Source organism: Hipposideros armiger, unplaced genomic scaffold (assembly GCF_001890085.2).
Source record: "Hipposideros armiger isolate ML-2016 unplaced genomic scaffold, ASM189008v1 scaffold_37, whole genome shotgun sequence".
In the NCBI taxonomy this organism is placed as follows: domain Eukaryota; kingdom Metazoa; phylum Chordata; class Mammalia; order Chiroptera; family Hipposideridae; genus Hipposideros; species Hipposideros armiger.
In genome coordinates this window covers 4,115,586-4,138,116 of record NW_017731387.1, presented here as the reverse complement: position 1 = coordinate 4,138,116, position 22,531 = coordinate 4,115,586, and the positions used below count along the sequence as shown (strand labels likewise).

Genomic DNA, 22,531 nt, shown 5'->3' with positions numbered 1-22,531 from the left:
GAGAGAGAGAGAGAGAGAGAGGGAGAGAATATGAGCAAATGTTAAATTGATGAATCTGGGTAAAGAGTAGATAAGGTTCTTCTACTTATCTTGCAATTTTTTCTAAGTCTGAAATATTTTAAAATAAATGTTCTTAAAAAGTCCTATGAAGTCTACACCAATCCAGATCTTTGTAGGGTCTTGTGTCCAAATACACGGACGACTGATCTATAAAGCTGGTGGAGAAATCTAATTTTTACAGCACTCTCAGGCAAAGATTAAAACCATGGTACTAGAACATGTAATACATCAGTCTCTTCAAGCCAAATCATCTTTATAAAATATTGCTTGCAGAAAAAAATCATGGTACCATTTCTGAATTTTAAAAATGTTTAAAATGCTGGGTTCCTCCCTCAACTTCACTGAACAAGCTGATAATACAACAGGGATATATTCCACAGTTGGGCTGTTGTGTTAGCAGTAAGGGGGAGTAAATGACTGTGAAAGAGAGAAGGTATGATGGCAAGAGAAGGAAATGAGTTAATGAGCAGGGACCACAACAGCGCACACAGGATACATTATAGCAATAGGACGAATCTCAGGGGTAGAATTCTAAACAAGGTAGGTCAGTCTTCACAATTATTTAAATAAAATGATAGTATGAAAAAGGAAACCAAGGTTTCCTTTTTCAAACTAAATAATACATCTGCGAATGATGTGCTGTATTAGAACATCAAGTGTCTGTTTTATATATTTATCTACATATGAAATAGCTGAATCAATTACAATGTTACAAATTAATGTTTCCCAAATAGGCTCCAAAGAACACTAATTCTATGAGATATTAGTAAATATCATTCATAAAAGAGTTAGAAAATCAAGTATGTTTGGGGAACAGCTAGACAGGCTTCTTAACTGGGCGTTTACTGTACTAAATCAGTTGTGACATTCTTAAAGGGGCACAGACCAGGCAGCGTTTCCCAAACATATGTGACTTCAGAACACTTTTCTCAAATAGTATCTCATGAGCTGTTTGAAGAATTGGAGTTAAACAAAAAAGTGGGTTACGGTGTTTAATTGCTAAGGCACTTTGGCAAGGTGGAAATTCACATGGGCTGAGGGACTGGAGCAGAGAACACACCTCCTCTCACAGGGGGAGTGCAGTCTATTCTGAGAGTCTACCTTTAAATGAAAAGCAATTAGAGCTCAGTGAATGTCCTTTCTCCAAAGGTGATTCTTTCATCCAATTCCCACCCCCCTGTAGAACACCTCACCAATATTCCTCCTTAAGAAGTGGCAAATCTTACATGGAGTACACATGTATCTTTAATATTTTGAGAAACAAACTTTACTCTCTATATAGTTACTATTCTAAGCTTAAGAATAGGAACCCGTGAATTCACAGCTCTTTCAAAACATACCCAATGGTCTCCTCACTATTCCCAAACCTGCCTTTTACCTGCAGCTTAATGTCTCCGCCTGGGTAGGACTCCCTGTGACCGAGTGCCCTACTTTGCAAACGCTGCCATGAAGCCCTCGAAGGCCCCGCCCACGTGACTGCATTTCGCAGGCCGTACCCTCTTCATTCCCACGGTTATCATGAACCCGCTAGTGACCTGTACGTGTATATGGACATTTATGATACCTAGCTACTTACTCTTCCCGCTAACCTTTCGTTTTTAGTACTTTATGCTTACTAATATACTGAGAAGGGAAAATCTGAGAATCACTTTAAGCGCAGAATTTAGGAGCCATTTAATCCAATCTTCAGTTTTGACAGATAAAGAAAACGAGGCCCTAGAGGCTGGGCGCCTCACAAGGGCCACGAGGCCGGTGAGGGCAGACCCAGTCTGATTTCATGTCACTACCCACTTTACCACAGCATTTGGCACCAACTCTCTAAGAGAGCGAATGCTGGACTTCATGTCACTGGCTCTAAACCTTAGAGACCCTTAAAGCAGGGTTGCCAGGGTTACCAAATAAAAATACAGCATGCTCATGCAACTTCTACCAAAAAATTATTGTTTATCTGAAATTCAAATTTAACTGGGCATCCTACTTTAGAATCAAAAGGAGTATTAGGAGCAAAAGAGCGATTTGAAGAAAAAACAGAGAAAATCACATTAGCAAACTGAACAAGACATTTTCTAGGCTGGCACTACTTAAAATGCCTTCCTCTTAGGACACCAACCAATTCAACAATCAGAAATACATCGTCAAAGGATCTGATATCCTAAAGAAATGCCTTTGGAATTTTAATTTTGGCCCAACACTAATAGTATACAGTACAAGCATCCCTCAACATCCACATATATTTTACCAAGAAGATGGCTGTAAAAAGAAGTTTCATGAAATAAGAATCTCTGGACAGGGATGGAAGGTAAGATGTTATCACCTGAGAGCATGGGCTCGGTCTACAGCCAGGTAGGTCAGAAACAGGACAGGCACCCGGAAATGCCTCAGGGGGCAAGGTCGTTAGTGTCATAACTTAGGACAGTGCCGTCTAGGCCTGATTCCTGATTAGGGCCACGAGCAAAGCTGGGGGGCGGGTTATATTCACCCCCAAGGCAAAGGTCTCAGGGCCTCTGGGATAAGGAGAAGCGGGGGGACTAACAGAGGACTGGGGAGTGACAGGGCGGAGACGGGGGGCACAGGCTGGTGGGAGGCAGGGACATGGAACACGCAATTTGGGGTGACAGGCAAAGAGGTGTCTGTCCTGATTAAGCTTTAGGGGAAAGCACATCAACAAAGGTGAAGCATTGAGCACAGACAGTACTGTCAGGAGCTAGTCAGTGCACTAAATGGGGGTCCCTGTGACCCCCAAACATCAGACTCAGACAAAATTTTAGGTGGTCTCCCCAAAACTTTTTCATGGAAGTGGGTAATAGCCCAACAGCTCTCCCGTCCCTTCCTTTTTTCTCCTCTTTGCCTGACAGGTACCAGTGACTAGGAGGGTCGGCCCGAAATGAAAAGAGAGCAGGATAACACTGACGGGACGCCATCCAAACGGAAATGAGGCTTCTGAATACTTACAACTTCTGATGCCGCAATTCAAATGCCACCCATGTTTAAAGGGCTCTCATTATAATACATTTTAAAATGTGTAAGAAACGTTGTTGTAGAAAATACACTTTTGGTCTTAGTATGTGACAAGCACCAATTTTCTAAGAAGAAAACTCTAAATCCTGTTCAAGAATTTTTAAAGAATGAATCCATGTTAATGTTTCTTCTTTCTTCACCAAGTAACCACTGTACAACTTACAATTCTTGGAATATAATTATAAGGCTCTAGCCATTAACCATTTCCCTTAAACACCATCATCTGATGAAGCTTCATTTTGTACTTCTACTCATGGGGTGTTTACAGCATGGCTTTCTAGGGTACAGTTAACATCATCAAATAATAGTTTAAAAAACACAGCTGTTAACATTTCCCCAAACAATACACATACGTGAGCATACGCAGAGTCTCCGAAAGGGGCCGTTTTCTTCTGTGCGGTATTTACCTTTTGACCTCCTGGAGTGTCAATCGTGTGATGTTCTTTCAATTTCTGTTCTTGCTCCAGTATGTCTTTCAAATGTTCATTGACCTTCAAATACAGAAATATGAATTTAAATTTATATGCAAAAGTAACAAAATAACATGCACCTTGAAATGCCTGTGGTCAGATGTCTGATGTCAAATGTCAGTACCACTTAAATGAAGAAAATTTCATTTTCCCAACCAGAAAAAAGTATTTTACAGGGGTTACATCTGATCCTCTAAGATTCGTCATTTATTTATTACCTGCTGTTGCGCACCTACCGCATGTCAGGAACAGGCTGGAGCTCAGAGGAGAGAAAAGGTGCTTGGTGACTTCTGTCAGTACCTTTGCATCTGCAGGGAAGGTTCCCCTCCCCCACTGCCTAGGAGACTCCCAAACCTGAGGGTGTGCAAGTGAACCTTCAAGAACCTTCAGAGCAGTGCACACTTGCTTCTCTGCCGCGTGCCAGAAAGGCATCGTGGGCCTGCCCCTCGTCTGCCCACCTCCGTTTCTTCCTTGCTGTCAGAACCACGGCTGGGCTCAGCCTCCACGGGCCCAGTTAAGGAGGCCCCTTTCCAGGCCAAGGGAGACTCCCCATCAGCCTCAGACAATCCTGACAGTCCCGTCTTCTGGCCAGGGAGTGGCTCAGGTACAGGCATGAGAGCCAGTCTTAGTCAGTGGGACCTGGGGTCGGGGGGTTTTCTGGGGGCAGGTTCTCCTTGGTCACAGAAGAGCCCAGAAGACCCCCTCATTTTTGCTGGATATTATCATGACTGCGTGTGGCCCCTGGAACCACTGCTGCCACTGTACAGCCATGACTGCAGACATCATATATAGTTAAGATGACAAAACAGAAAAGACGGAAGGCGCCTGCGTTCTCAATGGCGCTGCTGAGCCCCAAACAAACTCCCCTGGACGTGCCCGGCCTCCAGGCACCTGCCATGTGAATCATGAGCCCCTTCAGCTGTTTGGAGTTGGGTGAAGTCAAGGAGATGGTGGGAAGTAAAGGCTCAGGAGCTTGGAGCCCACGATGAAGTGAAGCACTGTATCCACAGGGGGTGCTTTAGAGTAAGTGAAAGAACGTTCAAGGAGAGGTGCGGCATGGGTGTGCAGGTCACGGAGCTTCTGAGGACGGACAGGTCTAGGGTGTGAGCCCACGATTCTCTACAGCTAAGGGGCGGTGGAGAAAAAGCCACCACGGACGGAAAGCAAAGGCACTCCAGGGGCAAAGCGTTAGATGGGCCTTCTCCACTCACTCGGAGGTCACGGGTAACGAGGAGAGAGGTGGGGGTCTTCCCTGTTCTTATTCTAAGAGGCTTCACGGAAGCATTCAAGGAAGGATACCTGAAGATAAAACCACTCTGAAATCTGTTCAGGTCTTGCTCACAGATAAGGTTTAGTTTTCTCTGGGGTGATGAAAGAGAATCAACGGGAATTAACCACTCCAACTGGCAGAGGGAGTGACAAACAGACAACCTAAGCGTCTTCAGGGCACAAATAACGAATCACAGCTCCATAAAAATTTCCAAGAAGAATCTATAATCTATATAAACTTATGCAACTCAGTCAAGCAAACCTAAGAATCATCTCATTGGAAACATGAAAACTGATTTCATTCTTGGGCTTAAAACATATGTTCCGAACACCCACAGTGTACAGTTCCTTACTCCGAGTGCTCATATCAGGGCATCTGATATGAACCAGATTAATCATTATGAAATATAATATAAATGTTACAGAATACATAGAAATCTATATATTTTGATTTTAACAGTAAGTTTTTTTTGTTTTGTCTTGTTTTGTTTTTGTCAAACGGGAACAAGAAATTTTAACAGGATTCCATAGCTTTAGCTTCCACTTTGGTTTCAAACAAAGAGTAATGGAGTGCATCTTAGTCTGTTCCGGCTGCTTTACCAATAACCCCATATAACTGATGGTTTATAAACCACAGACACTAACTTCTCACAGTTCTGGAGGCTGGAAGACCCAGATCAAGGCCCCGGCAGATAAGACGTCTGGTAAGGGCCTGCTTCCTGGCCACCGCCCTGCTGCGTCCTCACACAGCCAAAGGGCCAGGGAGCTCTCTAGGGTCCCTTTACAAGGACACTAGCCCCATTCATGGGCTCTGTCCTCAGACCTGACCACCTCCCACAGGCCCCACCTCCTAACACCGTCAACATAGGGATTTTGGGGGACACGGACATTCAGTCTATAGCAGAGTGGCAATGGAGAATTGAGGGCTTCACTCTCCCCGGTTAAGACACTCACTTTTCTTCGGTGAGTATGCTCCTACCTTATTTATCCAGTACATGACTGCGTCCTCAATGTCATAGGGCAGGTCCGTGGCTTGGAAGAACGCTGAATACTGCTGAGCACACGCAACGACTTTCTCCACACTGACCATTTCTACGGCGTAGGCCATCATGAGGGCGTCTACCATGGCCAAGTGAGCGCTCTGGAATACAAGACAAGAAGAAACGCTCAAACTCACACTTTGAAACTGCCATTTGTCTATTTTAAATATTAGTAACATTTCCTAACAAACAGCAGGACTATGGACTACAGAGGACGGCACTTAACACGAGAGCAGAGATGGTGCCCGCTCAGGTGAGCAATGCGCCATCCAAATACGTCCAAATGTTTCTGAGGGTCCATGCTGGGGACATTCATACTCCTGCTGAAGGGCACGCCTTTTCCTATTTGTGATAATGTCGTAATCATTTACTCAGCCATGTAAGTTACAAACACCAGCGTCATCTTCCACTGTCTTTCCTCTGCCTCTTATCCGCGTAGTAGGACTTCACAGATTCTGCTTGTAAAAAGGCTCTCAAGCCTGCCCTCTTCCTCGGTCTGACGGCCACAGTCCCACCTCAGGCCGGCAACACCTCTCACAGCTGACCAGGCAACGCCTCCAGCGGACGCCCTCGCTCTGGTTTCTCCCTCATTCTGTTGGTCCAGCGCAGGCCTCTAGTCCTCCCTTCCTGTTCGGCTGTTGTTTTATGTTTTTAAATACAAAAGTGTTCCATAGTGGTTCTTAAATGTCCAAACGACACAAAGTATCTAAAGAAGGAAGTACCCTGTCCCAGCAACATCTCCAAGTCGGCTTCGTTTTCTTACAAAGAAGTTTATTTAATGCGCGCCCACCAGCTAGACAGCTACACCGGCTCCTACTGTTCTGCACACGAGCCATGCTGCAGCCCTGGGTTTCTCCGGGTAGTTCCTGGGCCCCAAGGGAATCACATTTGACGTCTGATAGCGCTAACCTGCTCTCTAGAGAGCCCAAGCACCCTTGACCTCCCACCAACAGTGCCACCATTGTGCCGGTCCCGCCCCCACTTTTTTGGCCAACATCATCTGTATGATTCGGAAAGGTTAAAAACGCCCCCTGGTCGACTTTGCGTATCTCTGATTAATAAGGAGGAGAGTTTTTTTCTATGTTTAGCAGCGATTTGTATGTTTTCCTTGGAAAACTGCCTGCTTGTCTCCACTGCCTGTTTTTCTCCTTGGGATGTTCATCTTCCTTGATTTCGAAGAGTTCGTTCTACATCAGGTACATCGGATCCGTGTCATTCAGGTAGCAAATAGCTTCTCCCAGTTTGTCTTTGGATCTTCAGGCTTATTTATAATGTAGTTTGCGGCCTAAGTTCTCAATATTTACTTGAATTCTGACTTTTTCACTGGAGTAGGACATGGGTGGTATCTGTAAAAGCTCCCAGAACACGCGCAAGAGCAGCCAGGATTGAGAATCACTGACTCGCACTCCCTTCGGTCCAGGCTCCTGCACACAACACTTACTCCAGGTAGGCTGCAGGACCCTCGGAGACAAGGGCGTCGCCTCAGCCAGGTCCACGTTCCCTACACCCAGCGCCCACCTGGCCGCTGGAGAAAGGGGAGCGGGTCCCTCCCCATGGCTCCCTCGCACCCTTGCCTGTCCGTCTCGCCTTCCTTCTGGTCCCGCCCAGAGAGCATCTCCTCAGGGGGACCTTCCCTAAAGGTCCACCTGCCTCTCCCCAGCCAAAGCGTCTATCAAACCACACAGTGCACACAATCTGATGTCATCTAATGCGCGTTTGTTTTCTACCACTGTCCCCTCTCCTCCTGCCTCTGCTACAGACGCTTCATAAGAGAAGACGTGAAAAAACACCCAATCGCATTAGTTATCAGGGGAATGCAAATTAAAACCACGAGGAGATGCGACCCGAAGGTGGTGATGAGGATGTGGAGAAACAGGAGGCTCAGGCAGAGCTGGCGGCAGATCAAAGCCCAGCCACTCGGGGAAACTGCTCGGCAGCTACGTAAGTCCCACGCACTTACACTGATTCAGCTCCTAGGTATCGGCCTGGGAGAAATGAAAATACATGTCCTCACAGAGATGTGCACAAATGTTCACAGCTGCTCTATGTGTGATCGGCCCAAACCTGGAAACATCAATGTGTATCGCCCGCTGAGGGAACAAACTGTGGCGTTTGTCCGGGGTGCAGTACTGCACAACAAGGAAGAGCAGGCAACATGCAACGATGTGGGTGAATCTCAAAAACAGGAGCACAGGAACCCCCTTTCAAGAGATCGTGTGTGATGCATTCATCGATATGAAATTCTACAGGAGGCAAAAGAATCTAGTGACAGGAGACTAATGGGGGCGGGAGCCGAGAGCAGAGGCACAAGGGAACTGGGGGGGGTGGGTGATAAAAATGTTTACTCTGAATTGGAGCAGTATTTACATGAGTGGAAGCATGTGTCAGAACCCAAACTGTTTACTTTCAATAGGCATGTTTTATGTTAAGGCCTCAACAACGTTGATTTTTGGAAAGAAATCTCTGACCTTAGGAAGTCACTCAGACTTCACTAAGCTCAGCTTCTTCGTCTATTACATGTGGTTAACACTTAACTTCTCACCTCACATGGCATCAAACGTGATGTATACCAAAGTACTCTAAGAAGTTCTGAGTGATGTCAAGATTTACAGCGTTTCTATTGCTTTAGGAGTCATACAGTCCATGTACAACTATGAGATTAGCCTAGAGCAGCGGTTCTCAACCTGTGGGTCGCGACCCCTTTGGGGGTCGAACGATCCTTTCACAGGGGTCGCCTAAGACCATCGGAAAATAAAAAGATATTTACATTACAATTCATAACAGTAGCAAAATGACAGTTATAGAGTAGCAACGAAAATAATTTTATGGTTGGGGGTCACCACAACATGAGGAACTGTATTAAGGGGTCGCAGCATTAGGAAGGTTGAGAACCGCTGGCCTAGAGAATAGTTTAGTATCTACAGATGTAATCCTTTATTTTTATGTTTTCCCAAACAAATGCTGTCTCAGTGAATACTTGAAGGAATTAAATTAGGAGAGTTCAATAATACGTGCCAGACCCACTAACAGTGGGGCCACCAGTGAGCCGTCCGAGATCCATAAGCAGGAAGAAACACCAAGACAGGAGGACATGGGCCACGTTATGGGAAAAGCCACTAACACAGATGATTCTATCCAACAATCAAGATTTAACTACAGAACATACGGGCATTTTCCACATGTCCTAACCGTGGTGACCTGGGCACGGTTTATTTTTATGGCATTTGGGTATGGCAGCTCAGGCTTGTCCACCAGCACTCAGCATAACTGCCGCCACCCGAGCCAGCAGCGTGCAGTGACAGCCACGTGCTTTCATTTGCTGACCGCTGCGACGTTCCTAGCAGGCACATATGGTGCGCTTCAAAGTATGTGTGCGTTTCATAGCTTTCCAGATCTGAAAGTTTTCCAGGCATATGTGATACGGAGCCAAAAACTGTGCTTCAAATCTCAAAATCTACAAGTTACATCAGATACCCTGAAATGTTTATCATATAAAAATAGCCATCAGGAAAAGCTCCGCTTAACACTCAAAAAATCGCCTGAAAGGAAGTTTGTCAGCAAATTTCTTCCAGCTGGGCGTGTATGAAAATATTCCTGCCAGTACCAGCTCCACAGAACAAAAAGAAACTGAAGCCCACGAGGTTACCCACAGTCACAGCTGCTCCCTGGGTGCCCTAACCTACCTCCCAGCCAGGCTGCACCTCCCAGCAGGGTCTAGGAGACAGAAAAGAAGGTCCTGATGTGACCCTGGTGACATGGAGGCTACACCCAGGTTTTCAGAGGCTTTCAATTCAACTGGAAGTTGAACAACAGCAGGGAAGTTTCACCAGAATCTCACACAGACAGTAAGAAGTGTGACTACCTTCCCCAACCTGCCAAGTCCAGAGAGGTCACCCACGTCCTCCTGGACAAATGCCTGTTGGCAAGCAGTGTCCAGATAAGATGCCGCAGTGGAGGAACCAGGACCCCAAACAAACGTGACCTGAGCCGGCCTCCTGGCCTCCACACGTAGACACTGGCCAGAGCCCGGAATGCGATACCTATCGGGAGAAGCAAAGAGCTGTGGCTCGGAGGGGCAGCCCACAGCTCCCTGGCAGGAAAACGTGCCCTTACGTGAAAGGACTCGGAGCACACGAACCGGTGAGCTTAGGATGGGTGCGCCTCAGCCACAGAGCACGTGTCTTCCTCGCCCCCCAAATAAACTGGTGACGTGGTTCTCAGAAGCTGCTCTGACCTACCAAAAAACTGTCAAGCCTTTGCTCTGTTAACCAAGGTGAACAAATATGTAAAGGGGTCAAAAGACTGTCGCATTTTTTTAACCCTCTCACCTGGGAATACCTTACTGGACTGATTTTTCAAATAGCTGACAAGTACTGACCAAATAAAATGCTACCTCAATAACTTTGGTGGACCATGACATATATAGCTCCTTTAAAACAATTTGTAATGAGTCATTAACTACTGACACTATTTAAACTTAAATTCAAATTTAGGTAATCAAAAATTCAATGAATAACGCTCTTATGTATCAATACTGCTGTCTAACAAAAGAAAGGCTGGGAAAAAGCAGTGTTCCTTGGAGTCTCAGGCTTTCTCTAGTAACGGAAACTAGTGGTATGGCATCCACTCTGTTTAAGACGGGAAGGAGAAGCTTATTATAGCCAAGTGCCAGGGTAATTCATAAAATGTCAGAAAAGCCAAAGACTTTCTGACCCCGTATGCCTCATCATTTAAAACTTTTAAAAAAGAAACTTTTAATTTTTTATTTCAAAACTACTCTAGAAAAAGCTGAGATTGTTCTTAATATATCTTACGTTCCATATTTATTAAACAGACGGGTTAAAATATCTTTCCAATCTGAGACATGAGACCAGAAAATGATTAAGTAGCAAAATGAGGGGAAACAGCAGACGCAGGTGTGGCCGAGGACAAGCAGGTGACGGGCCGAGTGGGGCGGTGCTTCACGGCACAGCCCTGGCAGCTCCCCACAGGTCCATCCAGGCATCACCTACATATCTGTGCTTCTAACAGCTCTACCCCTGGCCTCTGGCCTCTGCTTCACTCTAACCCATGTCCTTCCTGGCATCTCCATCCCACATCCTCACCTAGTCATTACCACTCAGGTGACTCCCAACCTGTCAGCCCCGCCTCACTAGGTATCTCTCCCCGGGTGTCCTGAAGGCATCTCACACTTAACTCCGCCCACCCTGCATTATCCATTCCCTCCACCACTGCGTTTCCACCGATCAATTCCCTCCTCTCCTCTTTTCCCTCTTCCAATAGAGGTCGCTACAATGTATGCTCGGCCTGCTTAGTTTAGGTTACATTGTCTCTTTATTTCTATCTTTCAGACAAGGGACTGGGCAAAGCCATAGGTCTTTTCAGAGCACAGAGTATTGTGCAGACCAGGTCCACATTCGTTCACACAGAAAGATGGTAGGGGGCCTTTCCGTCCCTCTCCCCACCCCAACTCCACGCTTTGCCACAGCTCCTCCTCCCCTAATTCCACCTCAGGACTCTGCTTAATTCCCCATTTGCTTACAAACAGATCCGTCCATGATTTGTGCAGATTTCTGAAGCAAAGAAACTGACTGGCCTCATTCATCACCTTGTGCCGGGCTGCCGGGCAGAAGCCATAGGTCACCATCTACCCTCTTAGGAGCTTACCTGCTCTTCCAAAAAATGGCTCTGGCCAGATGCTGTAACACTCTGAATTAACCTTTATAATGAAAATATTTCTCGATCAATACAATGCTTCTATATGATGAAAGAATTTGAGCAACAACCTAAAATCTATTGTAACTGGACTTAAGTTTCTAAAATATATCCTTGGTATTAACAGATCTATTTATACCTCAAGCATGGTTCACTTCATGAAAACAAACCAGTAAAAACACAGGATTAATTGTGAACTTTTATTTCAGCTTTGAGATATAGCTGCTATGGGAAATTGTAAGATATTTAAAATGTACAATGCGGTGATTTAATCTACGTATATTGTTGAATTTTAAACATGGCTAGATGCAAAAAGCACAGGTAGAGAGGGAAGTCAGCAAGTGATCGTGTGCTAACTGGATGGTGTGCTAAAAGTCCACACCCTTTTCCCCATGATTATTTGAAAGTGGACACTTGTGTTAAAATAATAAAGTAGAAAGCTAACAATCTAATCAATTAATTAAGTTCTCTCTGTAAACTCCATGAGTTCAGGTGCCTCCCCCAAACACCACACTGGAAGCTCAATAAATATGTATTTCATGAATAATCACAGCTCGCTCTATTCAAATCTGTAGGGAAAAATAAAACAACAAATCACCACTCCTCAGTCGTAATTTTGAATGACTTCTCTTTTGAAATATATTTAATTCCTAGTGGAAATCTTTACTGCGTCTCCTGCTCCCGCCCTGAGTGGGCAGGTCCCCTGGGTCAGGAGCGGCGACATGACAATCATGGTCGCCAGGCCTGTCTTTGTGGAGCTGATTCTGTATGAAAAGCACATTTCCATGAGCCCTGCTGGGCGGGGCAACTGTAAAGGAGCAGAGATTTCCTATTACGAGTTAAAGTGAGGAACTTCGTCTTGGCTCTAGCACATAAAAAAAAGCTGAAATCTATAACCCACCTTTACTAAAAAATGACTTCTAGAAGTTAAAAAAAAAGCTTTAACAGACTTAGAGGGTATCCTTCTATCCTCATTTATTGGAGAGAAACAAGAGGCTGAATGAGGAGCTACCACTAACTTGCTGTGGTGAGCGTTTTACAGCATATACACTCATCAAATTATCATGTTGGCCACCTAAAACTGATACAGTGTTATATGTCAACTATATCTCAAAAATGAAATAAAAACACAACACAAAAAGCAAAAACGGGGTTAAATGCTATATCCTGTTTCCCTTCAGATAATCAACAAGACGCTCCAACGCGTCTCCCCCAGTGAGTTGAGCCTTTTCCTGAAGGAGTTTGACGGTGTCGACAAAAAACCTAGACAGGCTTCCCTGGCCACCTCCTATGACAATGGCATGTCCACTCCTTCTAGCTCCTTCTTGATCTATTTTCTTCAGAGCATTTGTTATTGTCTGAAATTATTACAATTTATCTTTTTACTGCTTGTCTGTGCTGCTAAAATATTAGCTTGATGAAAACAAGAGCATGGTCTGCTCAGACTGCATCCCTAGTAGAAAATGAGACATTGAAGAATAGGAAACTGGTTTTAATCACAGTAGATAATACACAGTACACAGCAGAAACTCCATAAATTAACTGAGGAAGTTAATAAAAGGCCTGACTGACTTCAGCTTTATTATGAATATAAAAAGGAGCTTGGAGATTATGTGGTAAAATAAGCACTGTTCATCAAGTTATTTCTATAAGACAGTAAACTTCGAGCTCTAAATAAATTATTACAAATAAACACTGACTCACACATAATAAACACGGTTGTCAGATAGCAAGAGAATGAGAATTTGTAACTGAGGTGTTTATAATGTTAGCTAGAAATGATGGAGTCCAAATTAGGTACATGATTAATGGGATACTGAGATTGAGCATTATCATAAAGGAAAAAAAAAAACCTGTTAACAACAGCTATGAAAATTTAAAATAATTTTTCACGGACAAGTTCTACTCACAAATTTGCAAGGCATTATTATACCAGGGTGACTAGATATTAATATCTCAACTACTAATGTAATATTACATTTATATAATCCTTTTGCTCTAAAGTGCAATTTTTAATCTTCTTAAACAAGGAAAGGATTTGCTTAAGCTTTTACATGACTGATTGACACAGAGTGCCACCAGATGGCGGTGCCACGGAAACCCACAGAATGCTGCCTAGCAGGACTGGTATGTCTCAAGGGAGGAGGCGGAGGATAAAGGAACAAGAGGGACAGCGCAGTGTCCCTGAGATCAGCTGCTCTGTTCTCAGCACCTGTCAAATATCCAGCAAAGATAGTAGGAACTGGGGATTACCGCAAACGCTCTTAAACATCAAGAAACTCACATCCACCCCAAGGACCCCACCACAGCTCCGCTTCACCTCAAAGGCTACAGTCACTCCCCTGGACATGAACATGACATACCCTTCCAGGCGGGAACAGAATGGGTAAACTACTCTGGGAAGACGCTTGGGCAAATGACCAAGGTTTCAAACCACTAGACAGGAGCAACCGCCTCTCCACCTGCCAGGTCCCCGTTACCTAGTCCTACTTCCCAGCACCGAGGCAAAACCAAAAAGCACGACCTAGTGGTTAAGAGCGTGGGTTTCCAGGTGAAGCAGACACGGTCTGGATCCCGTCTTCATGACTAACGCTGATGCTCTGTGACCTTGATTAAGTTCTCGAAGCCTCAGTTTCCTCATCAGCAGAACAGGGAAGATGAGCTTTCCTGTGAGGGTTGTGGTGAGAGTGAAATTCTGTGAGCTGGAGCATGTACCGTGTAAGCAGAGCCCAGCACACAGAACACTCCATGGAAAGAGCTCCCGACCGTCTGATGAGACTGGACGGCTAGATACGAGCAGGTCAGGAGGCCTGAGGATTAATAAACTGCAGCGATTTGCACGAGGCTGACAGTATAGCAGCTTACTCAGTGTTTCACAGTGTTCTGCAATGTTTTATTTGTTTAATGGAGGCAGAGAAAGCAAATCAACAAACCACCACCACCACCACCAGCAGCAGCAACAACAACAAACTCAGAGACAACAGTGTGAAAACTTATTCCATGTCCTCTAACCCACAAAAGTTTAAAACCCTAACTTCGAGGGCCAGTTGAGTGGCTCAGTTGGTTAAGAGCTCGCTCAAGAGTGCGTGCTCTGAGCAACAGCGGTTCGAGTCCCGTCCCGAGCTGAGCTGCCACTGAGCTGCCAACAGGTGGCAGGATGGCTCAGATAAAAACAAAACAAAAACAAAAACAAACCCTAACTTCGTTTGGCTCATGGCCTCTTCATGATCTAGCCCAGGCTATTACAGTTTTAGCCTCATCTCACATTTATCCTCATGCAGCCAGCTCTCAGCTTGTCACGCGGGCTCTCCTAGCTCAGACTTGGGTCTAGCAATTCCTTCAGACTGGGTGCCACTCTCACCGCTCCCCTCACCACTCGCCGAAGCCCCAGTGAGCCTCTACCCTGCGGTGCCTTCCTTGATCCTCCCAGCAGAAATGGTCACATCCACTTCTGAGTTCCCGAGGCTATTGCTTCAACTTGTACAGTAGCCGTCTAGCTTATGGTTTCTGGATATCCCCAAACAGCCATTCTAACAATACCAACAGTTCAGGAGAGAATACTTGATGCCTTACCTATCAAATGACCTATCAGCCCATTTCAACGTCCATTAAGCACATAGAATAGTCCATCTCTTTTTGGTACTCATTAAAAGAAAGCACTTCAAAAATAAATTTTTTGGTTCGATGCCAGCCCGAGCTGAGCAGCCGCTGAGCTGCCAACAGGTAGCAGGATGGCTCAGCTAAAAAAAAAAATAAATAAATAAAAATAAATAAATTTTTTGATTTCTATAATAATGACTGTTCCAAAAAAGATTTGGCTAAATAATAAACATTATTTTATAAGTCACATATGAAAGTCAATCTCATTATTTCATATCACATATACTATATATATTTACTTAAATAATTAAGTGTTATAAATATCAACTCTTATTTCCTTCATATGTAAACATGGTTGGAAAGCTGATTTGCAACCAAGAGTTCGACTCATACCACAGTCTACATTTAGATAAACAGCTAAGTAAACGTGATTTCAATAAAGTGAGCAAAATTGCTGCAGATCACAGCACTGTAAATTAGAGTCACAGTTCTAGCTCATTCAGCTTTTACTTCTATTGGGTTGTCAGAAAAGTCATGACATATTTTTTCTATGTGTTTCATTGCAAAAACGCGTCATGATTTTTCCGACAACCCAATAGTTTTGCTACTAAGTAACAGTGCTACCTTAGGCGAATCTTACCCTCTCCAAAGTTGCACACACATAAAAAGGCTGGATTAGATCAGTATTTCCCATACATTGTTGATCGTGAAAATCACCCAGAACACTTGTTTAAAAGTGCATGTCCCAAGCCCTCTTCTACAGGTTCAGTGAATAGCTCTGGCCAGAGGGTCGGAATCTGTATTCCAGTCGCCTAGGTTCCTCCCAACTGGGGAGTTTTACACCTGCTAGTTCCTGACATCTACGGTTCTTTCTGGCTATAACACTCCATGAATTTAGGGTTTTATGACACTGATCCAATCCACGAGCCCAACCTGATGATACTGAATGCAATCCACATGCAACTTCATTTGCTGTAAGAGATACTTCAGAACCGCCTGTCTCTGAAGCTTTCTTCTCCTTCCCCTTCTCCCTCTTCCTCCTTCCTCCTCTTCCTCCTCTGTCTTCTTCTTCTTCTTTTTTTTTTTTTTAAGCATCTGGCTTCATTTGCTACAAATCCCTCAATTTCTATATCATCCTAGATACCAGTATTCATTCTGACAGATTGTTTGACAGATGAAGTGATTTGAGCTAGAACATACTTTAGGTTGAAAGATAGTCCCTTGTGATTTCAATGCATATAACTCTTCGTCCGGTGACCATCCATTCATTTAATGTTGATGCAAAGATACATTAATTCCAGCTCTGAGAACAGTGCGTTTTAACATTAACTGCCTGTTACTTACATTTGTCCTTTACTCACATATTTGTAATATTCATTAGGCAGATCACAATTATATAAATAATACTTACGTGCTGAATAAACTTTAATACATTATAATTGTTTGTTATAATTACATATTCATTATAATTACTAATTGGCTTTAAAACAATGTCTGAAATATATTTTCCATCGATATAAATATAGAAGAAATCATATTAAAGGTTATAGTCTCAAAATCCATCCTTTTTTTTATGGGAACAGTGCTGGGGAATTGGGGGAAGGGGAACAGACAAGTTGCTGTCCTTTTGTTCTTCAGTCTAGTTGTGGAGGACGTCGCTTCAATGGCCCAAGTTGGCACCATCATTGCGCTCTTCCCGGGCGAGGCAGATCAGTCGCCGGCTTCTGGACGGCCGCTCACGGCGGCTTAAGGGCCACTCACAGCGGCTTAAGGGCCACTCATGCTGGCTGCTGGCTACACGGTAGCCCATGGCAACCCACTGCAGCAGGGGCTGCAGCCCACGCCGTTGCCAGTGACTCATGGCAGCCCAGCTCCAGGTCGAGCTGTTGTTCAGCATCTTAGCTGTGGAGGGCAGTGTCACTGGCCCTCATATGTGGGATCTGAACCGGGCCCCTCTGGCGTCCCAAGCCAGCTCTTAACCAACACGCCACTCAGCTGGCCCTCAAAATCCATCCTTAAAAGCACTGTGATAAAAAGCACATGCTCCAACATGCATTGTCATTAAAAAAAAAAAGCATTCCTCTCAATCCCCACCCCGAAATGAATACGATCAACTTGCTTCATATTTATGATACTTGTGCTGCCACAACCCAACTTTTCCCCCAAAAGGTTGTGAGGCAGCACACAGAAATAAAAGGTCCCAAAAGCTAAGCTAATTCAGAGGTGGAAGGTGGGGGCGAGAGGGGTGTCAATATATTCAGTACTGTTAAACACGTTATTTTGCAATATACTTCCCAAAAAGCAGGATGAAGAAAACAGATATTACTCTTATTACTCTAAATCCAAACAAAACAGTTTCTTAAGGAACAAGGTTTTTACTAATACCCTGAGAGGTTTTCTCACAGAGGTTTTTGAAAAAGAGTAATACACTATTACAATATCATCAATCAAAATTTCACAGTAATTGGCAAACTTTAAATCAAATTGTGACAAAAACTGAAGTATACAATTAAAATATAGGTCAATGAATGTGACACTGCAAAGGGTTAAGATGATATAGTCAAACTAGACGTGTTCTAACAATCCACAGGGAGCAGTCAGGACCAGAGAAACAGTCCATGTCACTTAAATGTCACCCCTGCTATCAGATGAAATGGCTTCGAAGCTTTCACAGGATCAATACAGTGTGAGAGAAACCCGACAGCAATACCATCAGCAGTCCGTCAAACCCCTCATTTTTAAATTAATTCTATAAATACTTTCATGTGCACAAATGCACTAGAGAAAATGCAGAAGATACTGTTTGTTTCATGTTTATTAAATAGGATCTAAAATAAATAACTTACTGTAAAGATACCTAGGGGATGTACTGTGTATCTATCTGTATCCGAAAGAGCAGCTACTAGCAAACACCGATTCACTAAGTCGTCTCTGCGCTTTATAACCATCAACTTGGCCTTGACACAACCAAGTGGAAATATTCACAGCAGAGGTGCCAGCTAGCGCCGTGATTCTAGAAAGGCGATGATTCTAGAGAAGCGAACGTGAGATACTGTTGGGACACCTGAGCAGGCTCCTGTTGGCCCCTGGGGCTGGGAGCTGCTCCGTACATGGCATGGGTGAGAAGTAGGTACACAAGACCCAGAGGGTAAGCACAGGTGCACATGAAGCCATTAACGAAAGCTCAACACCTCCTATCTGATAATAAACATTCTTAGTTATCCTTAATAATTCTATTATAAATCCATAATTAAATTCATCAACTAAATTTTTCTCATTATTCTCCATTTCTTGAAAGTAATAAAATAGGGGTTTTTTTGTTGTTAAAAAAGGAAAATAGGGAGAAAGCAAAGTAGGTCATCTCCTCATTTAGTACTAGATTGGGTAAACTAATTTTTGTTCGTCCTTCAATTTCATAATTTCATCTGCTTCTTAATATATTTTTCACACACCTCTCTCCTCTTTCTCCCCAGGAAGATGGCCAGTCTCATGGAAGAGCATGATTTAATCAAATGTGCAGAACTGGTTTTTCTTTCTAAAACCATTCTTGACAATGTCCAGCACTTTGTAAATTTCAGGTACAGTGGCCAAGAGACTGAAGCGGCCTACAGCGAACGTAAACATTTGGATGTGTCTCCAGAGACCATCCCAAGTCCCTGCATGCTTGTCCCAGACCAGCCTGGGTCCTTACTGCGTTCTTCACAAGGGTGAATTAATGGTTCTTAAATAAATGAAAATACCTGCTATGCAGAAACTGACCGAGAGGTCGGCCGAGCATGTAAACGACACTTAACAGATCCCGTTTTTTCCTAATGAGAAGAGGGTCAAGGGGACACTTCCATGTCTTCTAGCTAGTCTACGGTGGAAACAGCAGGTTTTAAACTGAATAAAATCACTTAAAGTAGCTGGAAATTATGTGATTGTTTCCCTCAGGTATTAGGATGGCACCAAACATTCCAAAATAGTTTATTAAAATCTTCCTTAATTTGGATACGAGGTTTATAAGAAAAAGAGTTTTTAAACTCTAGGCAGGGATGACAGTCAACTTCAAAAAGCATTTCGTCTCTTTTAGAAACAGTCCCCGCTCTGCAGTGTGCTGTTCAACCACAGCGGCCTGGGGGGCAGACTCACCATCTGGATGGGCTTCTGGTGGAGGTCTCGCTCCGTCACCAGCTTTTCCTGGTCGGTGACATAGAGGCCTTTCTGTGCCAAGGCCTGGATCACGGCGTCATGGCCCAGGAGGGGCTTTGCAGCGTCGCTCTTGAGAATGAGGCTCCCAGCCCGACAGTACAGTTCAGCCGACAGGAGCAAGTTAACCACGGGCGGCTTGATGTGCTCCTGGTCGTACTGGTCCGTGTAAAACGGCTCTCGGAGTTCCGCTGGCACATTGTCTACCAAGAGTAAGGGGAAATTCTTACAGATTTTTATAAAAGAAACAATTTATTTAACAATTAGAGATGCACCATAACCGCCCTTCCAGGAGACTGCCACCGCAGCGTATGACATCACTTGCCCAGAGTTCACAGCCACTCAGACGATGCCTAACTTACCTGTCTCCGCCTCGAGGCCTCCGTCTCCCTTCTTGCTGAGCCTGCTGTGGCTACTGAGGGGGAGATGCAGCCATGGTTTGGGGGAGAGCTACTCTTAGAAACCCCTTACACTAGGAACCACCAGTACTCTACCTCCCCACTGACCACTCACCATCCTACCCCAAAAAGCCCTCCCGGGCCCCCAACTGACCCATTCATTGGAGACAAGGGAAGGGTCGTGTACAACTGGGACACAGAAGGAAACCAAATTCTCCTCCGAGTTCCCTTTCTGCTGCCCAGTGCCCTTGAAGAAGGTCAAGCCGTGCCCCCTGTCTGCTTCCCAGGCAGCAGCAGGAACCTCACTGCCCCCCACACAGACGCACAGAGCCCTCCTCACAGGCGTCCTGCCTTTTCTACCGTCTCTTCCCCGCTCCTAACCTGGGCTCCACGCTTCTCATCCAAGCTGGGACAGAATGAGGTGTGTCCCAAAAGGAAAGGCGGGGCCTACGTCCCTCCGAGGCTAACTGGAGCTGCACTCAGCCATACCTCGCCTGCCTTCTCTTTGGAAAGTGAGGTTTTGGGGCCGGCCAGCCGCATGGCCGATTTTAGGAGCCTCCTGAATAGGCAGCTTCAATATAAGGTGAATAATGCACACTACTAATCAAAGTCAGCATTTCAAACAAACTATTCGCAAACAATAAACTCCGTAGCAACCTTCACCTTAAAGTTTTTGAAAATCTCGTATTAGAAAAATATTTGCATAAACAATGTTAATTATTGTATATACCAGCATGGTTCTGGTAAATCCATTCAAAGAATCAGAAATAACCCCTGTCGTCAAGGAGCCAATCAGCTACAAAAAGTCTAGGAAGACGGTCAAGTTAGGCTAGTTGGAGACTGGAGACACTAAAGGATGATGCACCAAGTGACAGGAATGAACAGGTAGGTGCTCCAAGTTCAGAGGAGGAAGGATCAGCGGTGGACCGACAAGACTTCATCTTAAAGAAATCGGGCAGGAAGAAGAGGCAGGATTTGTTTAATCAGAAAAAAGAGGCTTTCTAAACAGATGGGGGCGGGGAGGGGAGAGGCGGGAAGGAGCAGGGAGGGAGACGCCAAAGCCGGGAATTTGGGGCGGGAGCGATGTGCAGGGCGCACAGCTGGAACCCGAGCTGAAGGTAACCTCTCCTTTAAACATGAGGCCTTTACATGACAACTAACAAGAAGCTGCTGACAGCTTTAAAGGCGAGAGTGACATTTAAGGGTGAAGTTTAGGGGCAATTAATCTGGTATTCAATATTGACAGCGGTAAAAATCAGAGCTACAGGATTACAGCACTAAGGAAATGAAGGCAGGAGGCAGTGAAGAGGGAAACAACAGTGAAAATATCCAAGTGGAAATATCCAAAAAGCAGCTGGGGACCATACAAGACTGGAAAGAGGTCAAGAGTAGATGTATCAATTTGGGATTTGGGTGACATCTAAAAATATCATCCTCATTTAATAATTGAAAACACTTTCCTTCCTTCACAGCTGCATTAACCAGTCGTGAGCCGGCCTGAAACATAACAGCAGCTGCCTCAGCCGACACATATGCTCAGAATACAGGGCGGGTACTCATTCAACTGTGAGCATCACAGGCGCTAAACAGAAGCCACCTAGAACCACCCTAAAAGGGAAGTTATTTGATTGTAAGATACTTACTATAAAATGTATCCATAATGGGTTTTTATTTCCTGTAACAATAAAAAAGTGACTCATACAGATGCCTGGTATCTAAACAGTAACGTGCAAAGCAAACTGGCTGTTCACTGTCAGGACTACAAACTCCTCTGTCAGACCTGAACCTCCACCTAACCTTCTACTGCTCTTCCATCCACCCTCACATGACCTTTATGACAACGTGGCGAAACTGGCAAATCAGATCACAGACAGACAGACACCAGGGTTAGACCAATGCTTACGAAGAGTCTTGTATGTGTCAGACGCCAGCCTAAGATGTATTCTGTCACTCAGTCCTGACAGCTCTCATAAAACTTATCATTTTACAGACAAGTAACCGAGAAAGGTTATCTTGCCCATGGGCACACAGCTGATACATGCAGAGCCCTAGCTCTAAACCACTCAGCTAGGAAGATTCAAAAGGAACCATGGTTTACCAAGATCACAGGCTAGATAGAAGGTGGAGGACAGCTCAGGGGCCACTTTCATTCTATTTCGGCACACCCACAAACTAAGTTATGAAAGGTAAACTTTAAAAGGACCCCAATGCAAAGAAAAGGGAAAGGATCCACAGCAAGTGAATGCAAGTTTCAGGAATATGCAAACACAGATTTTTCCACCTAGAATGCATACTGAGTATTATAAAATAGGTCACTTTTTTTGGGGGGGCGGGGGGAATATAATTAATAATGTTGTAAATATTTTGTAGGGTGTCAGGTGGCCACATGTCTTGTTAGGGAGACCACTTCATGGACGGTGTAGAGGCCTGACCACTGCGCTGTACACCTGAAGCTGATGTTGAATAATATTGTATGTCAACTATAATTTAATATATATAGTCACAGGATATGGAGTAGAGTGTGTGAGTGGAGTGAATGGAAATGTAATAGGTATGTATGATGTTGGGACGGTGGGTGGGCGGTGTCACTTTGTGAGGGGTGAAAAGGATAACTATTGCATTGTTTTGTACACCTGAAACTAATTTTAAAAAAAAGATCACTTTTTAAAGCAAGTCTTCGAGAACTAAATATGCTTAAGCGAAGACTTTGAAAATGTCTACTATTCTGGTCAGAATGGCTAGCATCAATAAATCAACAAACAACAAGTGCTGG

The 22,531-nt window shown here is 44.4% G+C and overlaps 1 protein-coding gene across 5 annotated transcripts in view; it reads right to left on the bottom strand.

Annotated features, from left to right (window-relative positions):
• CAMSAP2 (calmodulin regulated spectrin associated protein family member 2) overlaps positions 1-19,935 on the bottom strand; it is a 43,854-nt gene extending 23,919 nt beyond the window's left edge. For all 5 annotated transcript variants that reach the window (XM_019638092.1, XM_019638094.1, XM_019638097.1 and 2 more), the window contains exons 1-5: positions 19,913-19,935; positions 19,723-19,775; positions 19,304-19,563; positions 5,797-5,958; positions 3,486-3,569 (exon numbers count right to left, since the gene is read on the bottom strand). In XM_019638092.1, the coding sequence (XP_019493637.1) occupies positions 3,486-3,569; positions 5,797-5,958; positions 19,304-19,563; positions 19,723-19,775; positions 19,913-19,920 (567 nt within the window). In that variant the 5' untranslated portion in view covers positions 19,921-19,935. The remainder of the gene's footprint in view (positions 1-3,485; positions 3,570-5,796; positions 5,959-19,303; positions 19,564-19,722; positions 19,776-19,912) is intronic.
• Between the last annotated feature and the right edge of the window lie 2,596 nt (positions 19,936-22,531).